The sequence below is a fragment of the Mchenga conophoros genome, linkage group LG19, assembly GCF_057382185.1.
Source record: "Mchenga conophoros isolate Kocher_MC1m ecotype Shallow Benthic linkage group LG19, M_conophoros_male_GT1.1, whole genome shotgun sequence".
Lineage (NCBI taxonomy): Eukaryota > Metazoa > Chordata > Actinopteri > Cichliformes > Cichlidae > Mchenga > Mchenga conophoros.
In genome coordinates, this window is record NC_140544.1 from 4,157,781 (window position 1) to 4,176,584 (window position 18,804).

At 38.4% G+C, this 18,804-nt stretch overlaps 1 protein-coding gene across 1 annotated transcript in view; it reads right to left on the bottom strand.

Moving 5' to 3' along the window:
• npas3 (neuronal PAS domain protein 3) overlaps window positions 1-18,804 on the bottom strand; it is a 396,686-nt gene that overhangs the window by 21,507 nt on the left and 356,375 nt on the right. The window contains exons 7-9 of the mRNA XM_085256285.1: window positions 15,726-15,844; window positions 11,122-11,315; window positions 8,182-8,288 (exon numbers count right to left, since the gene is read on the bottom strand). Coding sequence (XP_085112411.1) covers window positions 8,182-8,288; window positions 11,122-11,315; window positions 15,726-15,844 — 420 coding nt within the window. The remainder of the gene's footprint in view (window positions 1-8,181; window positions 8,289-11,121; window positions 11,316-15,725; window positions 15,845-18,804) is intronic.

Consider the following 18,804-nt stretch of genomic DNA (forward strand, 5'->3'; position numbering starts at 1 on the left):
ACTTTTGCCATTGTTCTTCTGTTTATCTCTCACTGTTTGTTTCCCTTCTCTACACCTCTGGTCTTTCATTTTTTTCCTTTTTTAGTGTGTTTTAGTGTTTTTTTGCTTGTCTTCCTCTATCTCTTCTTCATTTTGAATCTGTTGGATTTCCCATGTAGTTTCATCTACCTTTCAGATTACCTTTACCTCATTTACCCTGTGCCACATTAACCTGTAATTTATGACAGTGAAATTGCTTCATGGAAATAGCTTTTCAGTGTGTCAAAAATTTGAAGGATGGAGGTCTGCAGGAAAAGACAGTTTGTGAGTGTGTGTCTGTATTTATACCACCATGTTTCCATGGCTCTAGCCCTCTGTTGCCCTCTTCTGGTCAGCTCTGGTATAGTTCAAAAACCTTCCATTCAAGTTCTTTAACCACATCAAGCTTTTTTTAAAGCCTTACATGCACGAGAGCCTTACAATCCTCCTTCTGAGTTAGCTTCATTAATTTCTTCCTCCAAACTATCAGCTTGTCTATTAGATCCCATTCCTTCAAGACTGCTCAAGAAAGTCCTGCCATAAATTGATGCTTCAATCTTACATATGATCAATCTGTCTCTATTAATGGGCTACGTACCAAAGGCCTATAAGACAGCATTAATTACAGCATTACTTAAAAAGGCATCACTTGACCCAGCCACGTGTCTTAGCTAATTATAGGCCAATCACCAACCTTGCTGTTATCTCAAAAATCCTTGAAAGAGTAAGTGTAAAACAGCTAACTGATCATCTGCACAGGAATGGCTTATTTGAAGAGTTTCAGTCAGGTTTCAGAGCTCATCACAGCTCAGAAACAGCTTTAGTGAAGGTTAAAAACGATACTTTTATGGCCTCTGACAGTGGACTCATCTCTGTGTTCACCTCAATGCAGCGTTCGATACTGTTGACCATAATATTCTATTACAGTGATTAGAGCATGTTGTAGTTTATAAAGGTAGTGGTTTGTAGTTGTTGAAATCATATCTATATAACAGACTAATTATTGAGTTCTACAGTTCTACTACGACCACATCTGTTTACATTATTTATGCTTCCCTTAGGCAGCATCATTTATTCTCATTGCTATGCAGATGATACCCAGCTCTAACTGTCAATGAAGTCGGATGACACACATCATTTAGTTTGCTCAGAGGGGGTCGTTTGATTGTTCAGGATTTATGAATAATCTCTATTATTTTAAGGTCTTACACTTAATAGAGACACGAGGAGCCCTTCCCAAAGGACTGGTGTATTATCCAGGGTCCTGGTTCATCATATTTTGTTTATTTCAGAACAAATCATTGCAGCAAAAGCCAGAAGCTGCTAGTGCTGCAATGATAGCTCTCAGGATGATAGCTCTCTCTTCAGCAGCATATGACTCCAATCTTGGTTTTGCATTTACTTGAGAATTCTGATTTTACTGCATGTCCTGAACTGTTTACTCTAATATTAAATGTACATACAGACTTCATAGACTGATGTAGGGCAGTAAGCAATACGACATTATTTTGACACTGTGTTCTGTTTCTCAGTGGAAAAATGACAAGTTGAGAGTGATGGATCTGACCCACTAATGCCATAACATGGCACTAATTGAGGCCCCAGATTAAGATAGGACTGATTTATCCTGTTAGGTCTGGGGGAAGCCTAACTGAGGGGGTCTAATTTAGTCTGATTGTACATAAAAGATTTAAAGAAGCTCAACCTTGAACAGGAACCCTTTGTTGTGATTTGGCGCTATATAAATAAAATTGAATTGAATTGAATTGCGATACCTAAAATAAGTTCACCAGTACCAGTCACAGATGGCACTTTATTGCTCAATGACTAGTTTCATACTTAAATACATTTACTAAGAAGTACTCTTATGTTGCCATTGCTGGATCTGAGGACTTCTTTCACCACTTTCGTATTTCATTGATTTCAGATACTTTAGTTAGAACACGTCGCAAAATTGATGGAAAAAAGTTGAAGTGAATATGCAGATTTATCTACTCAAAACAAGAACTTCAAGTTAAAGGAAAGTCACAGAAAAGTCGCCAAATGACGCTCCTGTAACTTTGTCCGGTGTTTTCTACAGTTTATGTTTGTATGCCCTTTTTCCTCACTTGTCCCTAAAGACTCAGTTTTTGTGTGTTTTACTAATATTACATGTGTGGGTAGATTCACAGGTGTGTGTGTGTGTGTGTGCATTTTGTATGCAACAGATAAAAAAAAATGCCGTTCAGTGTGTGTGGATTCATTAAAGGCAGTGTTGGTCTAGAGAGACCAGCTCTACTAAAACGCCTGCAGGCTTAAATCCACCGAGCTTTCTCTTCTGTGCTAGTCTCTCACTCTCTCTCATTCTTTTATTTTCCTCTGCGTTTGCATGTCTCTCGATCATCTGTTTCACTCCCAAACATCCTGGCTGTCTTTCACTATTGTATCGCCTTCTCCTTTGCTAATTCTAAATGTCTTTTTCCAACTTCATATATGTCCAAACCTCCTTTTGTCTGAAAATATGAAATTCTTTTTTCTTCCTGATTGTTTCCCTAGAAAAGCCAGCTTCCCCCATGTCTTGCTTCAACTCTGACAATCAGAATTTCTCTTTGTGTCTTTTTTCTACATTGTCTGGGATTTTTCTTTTTATTTGCTTCTATTGTTAAAAAAAACAACTAATGCATTTAGTCTCTATTCTCTTTATGTCTCTCCCTCTCTTTTAAGTTGGGAGGTTCAGACCTGCAAAAACTTTGCAACTAACCTGAAAATGGTTAAACAAAGTAACCAAATATCTTTTTACTACTGTATTTTATACATTAGCAGTTCTCTGCTGTTTTACAAGTCTGCATCTTCCAAGTAATTTCTCATTTGTAGTACTGATGTTAGTAACTTTGTCAAAATTGGGATGCCTGAACATATGAAAATGCTTACATGGTTGTAGGCAAGTAACTTGTACACCAGTTAAATACTGTCGGTGTTTTCTACATTGAAAATGACATAGTTCTTACTGGTAAAAGTTATTCAGACTTTATTACCACACATTTGACAATGACATTTCTTTTCAGGGTTGTCTTGCTTACTGTCTGCGGTCCATAGAATATTGTTAGACCGTATTGTTAGACGAATAATGGCAAAGAAAATATGATAAATGAAAGTAGCACTAAATCTTTCCTGGTACAAAATGTTTAGATTCCACATGTGTAACAAACTCTTTGGCTGTCCACCGCCCTCAGTCTAAAATGTGCCAATGATGATTAATGACTAGTTTGTCATGATGAATCCTTGAAATATTAAATCCCAGAATTTTCTGTCTTAGATGTAACATCGTCAACCTATATATCCTTTTCTATGTAACAGCACTGACCCAACAAATACAGTTTTGGCAGGCTGTGACACATCACCAAAATCTATCAATCAAAGCTAAATGGGCAAAGGTCAGTGCAGAACCAGGCTCAGGGAGCCATCAGCCATGACCGGCTGAAGAGGGTGAAGAGATTAATTCCCATAAATTTGATTAAAACATGATATTAAGAAAAGACCTAGAAATCTTTTTTGTCTCTAATTTTCTTTTAAATTCAATTATTAATCCAAATTGAAAGATTTGGATTAATAATTGAATTGAACTGTCCAAAAAAAACCAGAAATTCATTCAAAATAAGTCATTAAAATTTCTGTCTTCTAGGCCAACTGTCTTGGATCAAATTCACAGCCACTGTGACATATGTTCTGATGTTAGGTTTTAATCTTTCAGAACCTTTTCTGCTTTTGTTTTCAAAACTCTTTCAAACTTTTCTGTGGACTGCCTTGAGCAGTACCGCTGGGTAGCTGTGCTGTCTGAACCACTGCCATCCTAACAAGCTGTATTTTGATTTACTGTCTATTACCTGGAGCACACACATCATGTCACCTAGTCACTCATGAGAGAGGTCAGACACAGGCAAGAATGAGTGACACTAGTGTTGTGTTCATCAGTCATTATGAAAACATGAACTTTTCAAAAGCACTTCTTTTTTTTAAGCAACTTGATGCCTAACACAGATCACAATAGATTCTAACACATCTTCACCTTCATGTAATGGATGTGCTTGTCTTCTATAAAACCAACTGAACATTTTTCCCTATCACTCCGTTAAACTACAACACCATCTTCTAATTTCTCCTTTCTTTGCAAAGTTCTTCTCCCTTTCTTCTATTTCCTTAATTCTCTTTTGCTACTTATAATGCATTTTGTGACCCTTCTCACTATGTGAAAACATGGGAATTATCCCATCTTCATCCTTCCTCTTTTCTCATTCTTCCTGCCCCTTTTGAAAAAGACATGAAACGGCTCGTCAGCCTGTCTCTCCGTGTGAAAATTAGCATTTTGTCCTGCCTTTTTTTCTGTCTGTAAATCACTAGTTCCATCTCTATCCCTTTCTTTGAGAAAAGATGAATTTCTCTCCCAGCCCTTGTGCTGAGTATTTCTTTCCTCTTCGTGCCGACAAATCACTCTTTTCCGTTTCCCCCCTTTCTTTGTGAAAAGGAAAGTTCACCCTTTATCTCTTCCTTCTCTTTCTCTCTGTTCTCTGAGTGGAAACGAGGACAGATTGACTTTGAGATCTGACCTGAGCTTAGACCAGCTGTCAGCAGGTAATGATAGAGACTTAGAGAGAGACGCCTCTTCACAGAGAGGGATCATGCTTCGTCCTCCACTTGAAAAGAAGCCTTTTAAAATTTAGATCCCTGTTGAGAGAATAGGCTATCCCTCTAAAATATACCTTGATCGATTCCCTAACTATCTGACTCATGTTGCAATGGGGTAACCAGAAGCAGATGTGGAAATCCCACCCAAAAAAAAAATCGGAGAGTGTGAGCTGCTGCTGTTCCACAAAAACAGGAAAATTGAAGTGCAGAAAGTCTGTTTCTCAACTGAAAATGATGAATGATTCAACGATCGGTTACGATTTAACTGAGAAGATTCTGAATTGGGGATGTAGTTTGAGTACAGGCACATAGAGGTGGAGGCCTGGTATGTCTAGTATTTAGTCTGGCTCTTCTTTCACACAAACATCCAGTGCAAAGAGCTCATTTTGATTGGCCAGAACACAAAGAACACAAAAACTAAAAGAACATGCCTCTAAATCACTGTATTAAATAATTATCTTACATTTAAAGGTATCAAGATGAAAAACCAAGCCAATATAAATAAAACTGGATGTTACTCTTTATTTTTGTGTTTGCATTTGATGTCCACACAAACGTTTTCTGTCGCTATCCAATTAGCCAGAAAGTTCCCCCATGTCTGCAGAAAAAAAAGTTAGGAATCATTAGCCTGCCTGTCTGAAATCAGCTTCCACACAATCAGCAGCGAGTTCATAAAGCCACCGAATGAAACCGCCCCAAAGAAAGGCTGATTTTAGAACAATCTGACCGCGCTCCATTTGACGGTGAGGATGGAAAGAAAAAAAGAGAAAAGACATGGAGAACCTCAGTGCCCTGTAGCCATCTATTTCTGAAAGCCCCCCTTTCACAGAGGAAATTAATTTTGAAAGAGGAAGAATAAAATGAACAGCAGAGGTGACTGGAGGTGCTGTATTAGACTACGCTCAACTAAAACCAAGTCATTTAAACCGTTGGCTGGCAGATTGCCTCCCTGACCTCACATCCTCACTGCAGACAGAGAGGAATAATCTCCCTCAATACTTCCCCCTTTTTTTTGTTTTACACATCCTAACCTGCCCCCCTCCCCTTATTCTGCCTGACCCCGCCAGGCCGCCATAGAGCCACTTCCTGATTGCCACTCTGGATGTTCAGAGCTCAGGAACTTTTGGAGAAGGTAATTGAAAAAGTTTCAGGGAGCTCCATGCTGGTATATTTTCTTGCCTTTTTTTTTGTTGATGAGCTATGTGACATGTTTCATTTGTGTCACAACAGCAGTAAGGGCCGGTGTCGGGAGTCAGAGCTTAAAGAGACCGGCAAAAATCTCTATTTGCAGAGAAATGATGAGGTAAGTACAGTAAGTACAGTCATTTAAGGGCCCTCCTTTCCAGTGAAAGTTAGCAGACCTTTAAGACTAATAGAATAATTTGCAACACAGTATCAAATAATTTCTTTTAACATAACACTGACAGCAAAGGCTTAAAGTCAGTTCCCTCTGTTTTCAGAGTGCATGTAAAAAAATCAAACCAGCAGGAGACCACTAGCTACACTAAAATCAAACACTGCCATTTGTGCGTGTGTGATTTATTTTCTTTCACTGTTCAGCAACAAGGAGACCCCTTCTTAATACCACTAAAAGCACTATGATTGGTCTGTTGTTTCTACAACCAATAGAAATGGGCTTCAAATGAAAAAAAAAAAAAATCAAAGGCCCTCCCTATTTAAAATAAATGACAATATCTTTATTTTTACACAGGCCTTCGTCCAGGAATAAAAACACTGAAGCCTTTCTAGTGGTATGCCATCAACAGTGGCCTTCCACACATTTCCACCAGTGTAATATTCCAATTTTCAAAACCTTCACAGGTGAAAGAGCCTAAACAAACGTTAACACCAAGCTCAAACATAAACCCAAATTTAACTCAAATCAAATGGAGTGCTTCTTATATAGTACCATTTTACTCTAGTATGTCTCATTCACCCAAGTACTTTGTTCTACATCTACAAGTGTTTTCCATCTAATATTCACACTCTGATGAACACATCACGAGCAACATGGGGTTCGATATCTTGCCCAGTGATACTTTGGAACTCAGACTGGAGCAGTCAGAGATCAAACTACCAACCTTGCGGTTAGTAGATGACCTGTTCTGCTTTCTGAGCCACAGCCAGGCTAAAAGAAGGAGAACAAACTGCAGCCTCAAACAGAGATGAACTAAATGCATCTTCAGACAAATAAAGATTATAGGAAATAATTAAAGTCATCATAGTGCCAATAAATTTATAGATTAAGTTAAAGTCAATGCAATTTTATTTATATAGCACCAAATCCCAACAACAGATGCCTCAAGGCACTTGGTGAAAACCCCAAGCAAAAGTGAAAAGGAAAAATGCCCTTTGAACAGGAAGAAACTGCCACCAAAGAGGGGAGGAAGAGAGAATAAAAAGCTTCCTTTGGTTAAGGTGTAGATGTAGTGGGACAAAAAGGCCAGTTAAGAACATAGGCCCTAGACCTATGTTCTTAATAAGATGTAAATTGTAATACACTGAGTAAAATGATACTGGCAAACAAACTGGTCTGGGTTTTTTTTTGTCTTGATGCATACTGAATTATCCAGGTAAGGAAGTCCCAGAAAGTTGATTCTGTTCATCTGGATGTAGAGTTTTCAGTGGAAGAAACATTTCGTTCTTTCAGAGTATTAATGTAAACCAGCTTCAGAGGGCAGTTTTCATCATATTCAATAGTCATTCCACATCTCTGAGAATGTTGGTTCCATGACTTTTCTGAGCAGTTTGAGTAATTTAAACCAAATCTCAGAAAAGTTAGCATTTTATTGCTTTTACAGCTTTTATTGATACAGTTCGCAAATCACTGCTTTAAGCCTTCAAACCACGTTAATAGAAAAGGGTCTTCAGAGAAATATCTGTGCCTTATATCTGAATGCAATCAGCCGCAGTGGACAATATTTGACAGAATCTGACTGTAGCTGCCCGTGTTCGACTCCCATCACGCCAGCTGTCCTTGCTGTGCTGCTTGTTATTATTTGGCGTTCTGCCTAAATGCCTTCACTACCTCAGACAAACCGTGAAACGCTGTGTTGCTCTGAACGCCTCCTCAGTTTTTACCGCCACTGTAAAGATGTGACTGCAGCAACAAACAGCACGCCGCAAATCATCCAGACAGCCACTAAACATGGATACCAAGCCTCTGCTTGGGTGTGTGTCAGAGGGTGCATTATGCCTCCTGACAAGGGTAATAAGATTGCAGAGTTGCTGCTGTGCAAAAACTTTTCAAAGATACAGGAGAGCAGGGATTCTCTATAAGTGGTTTTAAACTTTGAAGAGGGAAATCTAGCAGTATGACTGCTATGAAACAAATGTACAGATTCACTGGATTAGAGGTAAAGTACATTAAACTAGTGTTTAACCTGTAGGCAAAAAATGCTGAAAAGCTGGCTTATAAACTGCTAGTTCCAAAGTTACTAAGGAAAAAATTCTTTTGCCCAATCAGAGAACAGCACTCAGTCAGGTGGTTCCAATACTCACAGTCAAGGTGACTCTGTCTGATCCCCTCCACATCTTCAGCATGAATAAACTGGTAGCACCTCTTCCCCACAATGTCCACTGGAGTCAGGTCCATGTAGTCACTGATTCTGAAACAAAGAGTACACGTTCCAAAGTGGTAAATGGTAAATGGACTGGCTCTTCTTCAGCACTTTTCCAGTCTACTTGAGCACTCGAGCATTCACATTCAGAGAGCAACTTAAGGTTCAGGATACTTTGGCCTTGCAGACTGGAGCAGCCAGGAATCGGACCAATAACCTTCCAGTTAGTAGATCATCTGCTATACCTCCTGATCTACAGCCACCCCTAGTGGAAGCTCCACTCTATGTGTAATACACAAATACATGTCTAAAAGGCCCCATGATTTTGATTTTTTTTTTAAAATTTCACTTAAATGAAGCTTCACAGGTTTCACTTCTTTGAAAGTTCTAAACTTTTTGGTCATCATTTGTTTTTTACGCCACTTTCAACAAAACACCACAACCACACGCTGGTTATGTTATTCAGTTGCATTCGTTTAGCCTTTTCTGTTTGATATTTTCCAAAATGTTGTGTTTTCTGACATCTCTTTGGTTTCTGAACTGTTGTTAAGATTTCTGAAGTGCTGCTGAGTTTTCGAGATTTCTTCGTGCTTTACAGAACGTTGTTGTCTTTTCAATTTTGTTGATATGTTTCTGAAATGTTCTAAAATGGCACCTCGGGGCCACCGTATCTATTTGCCAGCGGTCAGCAAAAATTGAAGAAAGAATCTAATTCTGATAATCAATAACAAAGATTATATTTGCTCCTTTATAAGTGGAATTGCTGATGAAAGAATATCCACTTCCCCATGTTCTATTCTGTTGCTTTGCTTTGGATGATAATCTTGCATCCATATCCCACCACAATAAGCTGCATGGAAGTGGAAATGTTGTGAAACTTTGAAATACATAGCTTGTCACACTGAGACAATTTTCTTTCTGCAGTTCTGGTATTCGATGATTACGAAGTCTGATTCAGGGGAGGCAAAAAAAGCTAATAAACCCAACAACAGAGACTGAAGCTGCCTGTCTATTGTACAGGTAACACATGTGAGCTTTAAAAAGCTTTAATTTGAACAAATTTGCCACAGGATAGACAGAACAATTTCCCCAGTTTCATTGTGACAGCGAGTGGGCGGTGGGAGGACTAATGTCTGGCAGGCAGATAACAGCACACTCTGTTCTTTAGAAAAACCCATCCTCCCATTTTCTCATTCTCTTAGAAACTCATCCTCAAAATGGGGCTGTAATGGGAGCGACACTTGCCTGTTCACCACAGAGACGCTTTCTGTCGCTGCGCACTGAATATCATCATCTGCCTCGCATTGTGTCCCTTTTTTCCACCCACCAATAAAGCAATCTGCCTACTATCATTTTCCCCTCCTCTCTTTCTATAATAAAACATGAAGGGTTTTTTTTTTGCCTGATATGAATCTCCTTGGTTGGCCGGTTAACTCCTGCATGAGATCCTGATACCTATCTGCTTTATCTGGACAGAGCAAAGGAGATGGATCCATCAGAGACATATTTCACTGTTAAACCGGGGAGGATTGGGTCAGGGTTCTCATGAATAAGATGCTCTGACAGGGAAGGCAACTTTTCTTCTTGAACAGCAGGTGTGAAAGATGAATGCAGAAGTAGTCGGTAGTCAGTTTTTTTGGTATAATTTCTTGTGATATTTAATCACAATATAAGTGGAGCACTCTAAAATGTCCAATCAAAATAAACTAAGATGAACAGATAATTTTGTAGATAAAAAACTCCTTAAACATATCATTTACTCAGCAATACTATGTTCATATGTATCAGCCGAAATATTATGTACACAATGTGTGTGTAATATAAGGTGATATAAGTCAGTACATCATTAACTGATCATCAGAATCTGTGACTGCCTCTATAAAAGCTGACATTTTGGTAGTTTGCTCATCAGGAGCATTCAGGTATGTGTTAACACAATGTCAGGAGGAAAGACATCTATAACTATCTTAAAGAAACAATTGCTGCCCATCAATCTGGGAAATTTCAGGGTCATTCCAAGCAATTTGAAGTTGTATTAAAAGAAAGATAATCGACAAGTGAAAAACATTGAAGACAGTTGCCGATCTTCTCAGGAGTGGACGTCTCACCAAATTCACCCCAAGGTCAGACTGTGTAAAATACCTAAGAGCAAAGTTGAGCGGAAAGTGGAATCAGAAATTTATGTTATATTGACCGAGAATGTTTTTAGTGTCATTCACTTACACTCAAGTTTAAACACTGGCAACTTTCAGTGCTACCCCTCAACCTTCTAGTATCAATTTCAAAACCCGTCTTCTTCTCAAGTTATCGAAATCACAAGATTTTCAGAAAACTTGCCCAAAACAGTAAACAAGTTCTAAACTTTGACTTGAAACAAACGAAACTGTTTCCAGTCACTCAGTAGACAGTGTTAAAGACAGCTAGTGTTTACTTCTGCAGCACATTCAGCAATAAGTGCAGCTGAGATTTAAACTTGGTTATTGGGCATGTTATTAATTTATTTATTAATTTTTTAATAATTTCTTTTTGTCCAATAAATCATGATAGTGTAATATGTCATTTGCTGTTCATGCCACGTTTCTTGAAGTGTTACTAAGACATGGTAGGGACTAGATATTATTATAAAAACATGTCTTCTCAAAAAGTTTTCATTCATTTGTGTGATCTATAAACTCTTTGTAACCCATAATAAGTTAATCAGTGTATTAAATATAAACTAAAAAGCATTTAATACAATAAGACTAACAAAATTAAGAATGAAAATGATAGCTAAAGACCTATATGTTGCTTTTTTGTTGCGTTCTTTTCATAAAAACTATTGTGCACTCTTTTTCAACAGATGACAAAAACAAAACAAAAAAACTCAGTTTTTCTGCTCTACCTGTTCTCACAGTAGACAATCTTTAGGTCCATGTTGACTCGGGTCACGAACATTTGGCAGTCGATGCGAACCTCGTTGATTGTTGGCGGCGGGAGAGCGTGAGCCACCGCCACCATCCCCATGATCTGATTGGGCACTGAGCGGCTGTGCGTCAGAGCCATCCTGATCCGCAGGCGCCCTGTGACGTGGATCACCTGAAGGGGAAAAAACAAGTAAAGGAAAGTCAGAGAACTTTTTCAAATGAAAACAAGCATTCACCTACATTTCTTTCTTTGTATTGAGAATCAGGATGTATGATAATGCAACTTTTGGCCTCGAAGAAGCTAAAGAAAGACATCAGCTCAGACTTTGTATAGGTGATAACTATGAAGCACTAATAACCTGTATGCTGGTCAGCTCAAACTTGATGTCCAATTTAGAGGTGGACAAAAATTATACCAGTGTCATTATGTGTATGTAAGTGCAAATGTCTGTACTAATATATGATTATGTTTATCTGCTTGTCTGGAACAGGTTTCACTTATAAATGAGCCTGGTTCTGCCGGAGGTTTCTTCCTGTTAAAAGGGAGTTTTTCCTTCCCACTGTTGCCAAAGTGCTTGCTCATAGGGGGTCACATGATTGTTGGGTTTTTCTCTGTATCTATGAAGCGCCTTGAGGCGACTTTTGTTGTGATTTGGCGCTATATAAATAAAATTGAATTGAATTGAATTGAAATGAGACACTGAGTCTCAATGGGCACTACGTATATAAATAAAGGCAAAATAAAATTGAAAAAATACATATGTGAATATCTGTTTTGTATCGTAGTCTCTACTAAAATACAAATGTGCTCTATTCTCATTGGGTGGCCGTAGCTCACGAGGTAAAGCACTTCCTCTACAAAGTGGAAGGCCGGCTCTTCAATCACCTACTCCTCTTGTCTGCGTGTCGAAGCATCCTTTAGCAAGATACTGAACTCCGAGTTCCCCTCAAGCTATCTATTGGAGTGTGTGAAGTTAAAATGTGCTTGTTTAAATGTGTGTAAATGGATAAGAAAGTGCTTTGAGTGCTCAAATAGACTAGAAAAGTACTATATAAGTACCAGTCTGTTTAGGTCTCCCAATTATTATGCTAGTAAACTTTATATAAATCTTTATGAGGATACTGGCACTTCTTCCTTATCTTCATCTATCATCATATTAATGCCCAAATGCCCAACATCCAAACTTACCAAAAACTCTCAAACAAGTTTGAGCTATCAAAGAACCATTTCCATGTGTGTCCTCCAAAGTAAGGACCACATAAAATATGTGTCCTGTGGTTATGTGTCCCAGCTCATAAACAAAAACACAAACTGGTCCACACAAAAACTTGTTTCACACAAAAGCTGAAAAAGCAAAGTAAACATACTTCCTGTGCTATATTTTTGATAATGCTAGTGTTTGAATTGAGTCTCTATTCCATTCATGGTTCAGACAATGTATTAATGAAATCTGTAAGTTCTTTTAGTGATTTTGTTTTGTCTTTGACAGCTTTTCCTCTGTCTTTCCTCTGCTGTCTGCCATCATTCCTGAGGAGAATTGAATGTATTAGTCAGGGATAAACCACGAGTGACCCCACATACACACACATTGACGCACAAACAAGGCAGCCCAAAGAATCCCCTTTAATCCGGCTTCTCGATCTGTGAATAGTGAGAGGGTCGCAGAGCTTAGAGTCCTGATGTTACACCTATACATGCATATTTTCTTTCTGCAGAAAAAAATCACAAACCTAAGCATGGGAACAAGATCAAACCAAGGTTACTGTAACTGCAAAAGCGGAAGAAAAACAGACAAGTCCTTCACTGTAATAGACAGCCAAAGTTCTAGTGTCACTTTCATCTAACATTTTTTTTCCACATAAATTTTAAAGTCTCAGAAGTGTGAACTGAAAGCCCAGTTCTGTTAAGTTCACTTCATTCAGATCAGATGACAAGGGCAGTGCACTTTTTAGCCATATTATTTAACACAATGTAGGAGAGTGAAATAATGACACAGGAATCGAGAAAAGTGTACTGAAACTGATTTTCAAGAATTGTTGTGAAGAGCTGTAGTAACTACAGACAGATAAAGTTGATGAAGCTAGGTTTAGAAGAGAGTTGACAATTACTACCAGTATGGCTTCATGTTGATAAAAGAGCAGTACAAATGCGATGCTTGCTTTGAGAGTGTTGATGGAGAAGTATGGACGAGGTTAGAAGGAGTTCAGTTCAATTCAATTTTATTTATACAGTGCCCAAATCACAACAACAGTCGCCTCAAGGCGCTTTAAATTGTAAGGTAGACCCTACAATAATACATACAGAGAAAAACCCAACAATCATATGACTCCCTATGAGCACTTTGGCAACAGTGGGAAAGAAAAACTCCCTTTTAACAGGAAGAAACCTCCGGCAGAACCAGGCACAGGGAGGGGCAGCTGTCTGACACGGCCGGTTGGGGTGAGAGAAGGACAAAACAGGACAAAAGACATGCTGTGGAAGTTTCTTTGTGGATTTAGAGACACCTGATAGGGTTCCAAGACAGGAAGTGTGGTACTGCAAGTCAAGAGTGGCACAGAAGTATTTGAGGATGGTATAGGGCATGCAGAGAGATAACAGGAATCTGTTCTAAGCCTGTTCTTGTTTGCAGCGGTGATAGATGGGAGTATACATGGACTATTGTCTATGCAGATGATGACTGAGTCAGAGTAGACAGTAAGGGGAAGAAAGCCTGGAGAGGTAAAGGTATACTCTGGAGAGAAGAGGAATGAAAGTCAGTAGAAGCAAGACAGAATACACGTGTGAATGAGAGGGAGGCAGGTTTAAGAGTGATGATGCAAAGAGCAGAAGTCATGAAGAAGATTTATGGATGGAGTAAACGGAGGACATGCAGAGCATTGCTGTCTTAGAGAGGATGCTAGGGTGAGATACAGATGCAGGAAGATGACTGGTAAAGGCAGCAGCTGACAGACAAACATACACAATGGCATGAAAAGTGTTTCCCCCCTTCCTGAGTTTCTATTTTTTTTATATGTTTATCAAAGTTCAATGTTTCAAATCACCAAATAAATGTAAATATTAGACAAAGATACCACAAGTAAACAAAAAATGCAGTTTCTTAATGAAGGTGTTTATTATTAAGGGGGAAAAGAAAAGAAATCCAAACCTAAATGGCCCTGTAAAAAACCTAAATGGCCCCCAGAAAAAGTAGACCAAAAGACAGACAGCATATTGCGATAGAAGGAAATTCAGGACCAAATTATAATAAAATAAGTAGCTGAGATTCTCAACCTGGAAAAGGTTATAAGGCCATTTCTAAAGCTGTGGGACTCCAGCAAACCACAGTGCTGGAGTCAAATGGTAAAAACATGGAACAGTGGTGAACAAAATTAACCCAAGTTCAATGACGACTCATCCAAGAGGTCACAGAAGACCCCAGAACAACATCCCAAGAACTGCAGGCCTCACTTGCCTCATTTAAGGTTCATGACCCCACCATAAGAAAGAAACTGGGCAAAATGGCATCCATGGTGAAGTTCCAAGACTGCTTACTGCTAAGCAAAAGGAACATAAAGGCTCATCTCACGTTTGCATAAAAACATCTTAATGATCCCCAAGACCTTTGGGAAAAGAGTCTGTGGACAGACGAGGCAAGAGTTGAACTTTTTGGACGGTGTGTGTCCCGTTACATCTGTCATAAAACTAACAGAACATTTTTGAAAAGGAACATCATGTCAACAGTAAAATATGGTGGTGCTATTGTGATGGTCTGGGGCTGTTTTCCTGCCTCAGGACCTGGAAGACTTGCTGTGGTAAGTGGAACCTTGAATTCTGCTATCTACCAAAACATCCTGAAGGAGAATGTCCGGCGATCTGTTCGTGACCTCAAACTGAAGTGCACTTGGGTTCAAACTGAAGACTTTGGAGTGGCCTAGTCAAAGTCCTAAACTGAATCCGATTGAGATGCTGTGGCATGACCTTGACAACCCTCCACAGCGATGTAAAAGACTTATTGGTTTAGGGAGCAATTCCTTTTTTTTTGCACATGGCCATGTAGGTTTGGGTTTTGTTCCCCTAATAATAAACACTTTAGAAACTGCATTTTGTGTTTACTTGTGTTATCTTTGTCTAATATTTAAATTTGTTTAATGATCTGAAACATTTAAGTGTGACAAACAAAAAATAGGAGGCATGATGAAGGCAAAGACTTTTCAAACTACTGTATATAGAAAAGGAGACACATAAGCATGCAAAGTACCTATTTTTTCATTACATTATAAATTTCCACGTGAATCACAGATTAAAAACAGTAATGAGTTGATTTGTCCTCAAGCAGATGAAGGGAGATGATCATACCCATGTTAGAAAATCCAGTCTTTCAAAAATTTAGCAGCAACTCCATAATTTGTTAGATGGTTTTTGTAATTTTGCCTGGGTACACACAGTTTAAATCAAATAATTAATATGTGATTGAAGAAAGATTGACTTTCAGCTTCAACACAAGAGGTTTTTATGAAAAACTTCATAGTGACTTTTCTTTTCCCCCTTCTCCACAGTTCCAGTTTTAGAATTCAACTTATTTTTGCGATACATTGTTCTGACCTTATATCCTGAGGACTTGATGTGCACGCCTCTCTTTGTGAGTGTAGATTTCATCCGGATGAAGAAGGACCGTTCCAGGGAGTTATCAGGAGCCAGAAGACTGGGACTGCTGGATTCGACTGTGACAAAAACAGACAATACGAAAACTGAGTCTGATAAATGTTTCTTTTTCTGAGTGTATTATGCAAAATAAACTGAATGAAAAAAAAATCACACAACGCTCTATAAGATTAATTTAGTTCTATATTCCAAATGTCAAACAAAACACTTAAAGTAACAGGTAAGTTGAAATAGTTTTAAAGAAGCCTTTTTGTTTTGGTATTTTTTTAAAAAGTCATCATACAAGGATATGATTTACAACTTGAATAAATGCTTCCAGTAAGGTTATGCCATCAACTGCTAGTTTTAAGTCTTCTTGCTTCCTTGTAAGTCTTTACTGTATGGGCATGTTTAACAACCACCAAGGTAATTAAAGTCAACAAAAACTAAAAACTAAACCTACACGTGCAAAAACATTTTAGTTCAGTAAAAAAAAAAAAAATACAGAAAACCAGACTTTTCATAAAAAATATATTTATATATACACACATGCAATTTAATGTATGTACATTTTGAATAATTTCAAGTAAGAAATCCCAATATAGAACACTTAATTATGCAAGTTATTAATCAGACTGAAACTAAATAACCTAAAGTCCAGGTGGAATGAAACTGAAAACAGTGCATAGCAACAATAATAAAAAAAAGATTAGTTTACTTTATGATGGTTCACCAAAAGTGTACAGCGCAGAAAACTGTAATTGGCTCAAACACAAGTGAAGCATTTTTAAATGGGTGTATAACAAATAAACACATTCATACTGTCAGTTCAGCCAGTCAACCAATCACAGCTGCAGTCAACCCGTCAATCAAATCAAAGCAGCTCATGACACTCAAACGGGGAAATGTCAAAACACATCAAAGAGGACGACGCAGCGATTAGATCCAAAGTAAAGGGTTAAGGTTAACAGCTTGAAAACGACAATCTTCTGATATTAGAACTATTAAAATAAGCCTCATGTAATTGTTGAAAGACTGAAATTTGATGCTTCCTTTAGCAAAGTTAAAATTGCTCAGACGACTCCTAACTGATAGGTTAACAGCCTGTGGCAGCCTGACCCTTCACAACATGAAATCCTCACACAAGAAGTCAATTTTTTCAGCAGCCTTCAAAGTTCAGCCAGTGAGCTTACATCAAATCAGGAGGTAGCAATGCTTACGTAAGGTGAGATGCTTCATTTGTCAGCAGCTGTCAGCTTTCAGAAATCAGCTGCATATTCATAACTTCTCCGTCCATCAGAGGAAGCGATGTGAGGAGAGACAGCCAGGAAATGTTCCCTTACACTTAAACACGATGACCAACAGTGTTCAGTACAAACACAATCCAGGTTGCTTAAGTGTACAAATGTCAAAATTCACTTGGAATTAAGCATGGCAATATGGGAGTGTTATTGTTGTAGCATTATTCCCAGATGTGTCTGGAGTGCTGTACTTGTGAATGTGTAACAGTGTATTCAGATTTTCAAGAGTTGAAGCTGGTTAAGGTTACAGAAAGGTTGTGATCATGTAAGTTCAATCAGACTCACCAAATTATTTTTCTTTGAACTAATCCACAGACTTTGGAGTCAAAACCTGTGTAGAATTTCCATGTAGCCCCAACCACCTCCTGCTGACTCATACACAGTTTGTGAATGCATTATTTCATTCACTGAAAAACACAACACTGTGCATCTCTGTGTAACTCAGTCAGGGATTATGTTGCTCCTAAACACAGTAACAATTTTAAAAAAGAGTGGGAAAGTCATGTGCAATTTTTTTGCCCCATCCTCCATCAGAAATTCTCAAAGAGCAGCACAGGGTACGATTAATCATTACAATCAAATTGCGATCGTTCACTTGGAAGAAGAGACTCAAATGGGAAGACAAGCTAAAGTCACAAAATCCAAATTTGATTCAAACACAAGCGGTCAGTCAGAGAAAGTAAACAAGTGAAAGAAGGGGCTGCCAAAGGGCAAAAAAACAAAACACAGACTGATCGATGAGAAACGTAAAACAAGAAAAAGAAAAGAAAAAATACAACAGGAAGTGAACCAAAACTCTAAACTATAGCACACATCCTTTAGACGTGTAATATAAGATAACTCTTGTGCTGGCTAATTTCCTACAGCTTTCATCAAATTAAAAAAAGCTAATCCAAGTCCATATTTGTAATTCCAGACATGCTGGGTTATTTGTTTTCTATTTGCTTGTGAACATTTAAGGTAATGCGAAAGCACAATTTAACCACAGACAGCGATCAACATGTTATCGTGCAGCTTACATCCACCAACGCCGCTTCCTGCAACTTTAGCACGACGCAGAACTGGAACATTTCCTTCCAGCATGTAAATCCTTTTATGATGTCTCAACACAGTTGTTCAGGTTGGTGAGCACTAAAAGGCTACTTGCTTTTCCCTCTGTTGCAGGTCTTTATTTTTCTTTGTTTCAGGAGGCAACTCCCCTAACACACACACACACACACACGCACAACCACGCACGCTTATGCATGAACACAGTCAGGTCTCTGGTGGATGTGGCAGTTTGATCAGCACTGATATGTGTTGACAACGTCTAATCTGAAAAAATTGAAAGAAATGAATTAATATGCAAATTCATCCTTTATAATATAAACGTCCTTGAAGAGAGGAAGACAGGAGGGAGGGGGGAGGGGGTGAATGAGAGAAAAAGGGAGTGAGGGAAAAAAGGAGAGAGGGGAAAGCATGGGGGTGGAAAGACTGGAGAAAATAAAGGAGGAAGTAAGGGAAAAATAAGAGAAATACAAATTTGAATGTGAAACAGGTAGACAGAAAGAAAAGAAGTCATTTCAGAAAAACCTTGATAGAAAAAGGAAAGTAGATGAAGCATGGGATAAAAATACTGACAACCACTCATGCTACCCATCAGAAGATTTTCAAAAAACGTGACCTTGACCTTCAGGTCAAAATCACTGACATTCAAACTCATCTGAGTAGATACAACAATGGTATTAACTTAACTCTCC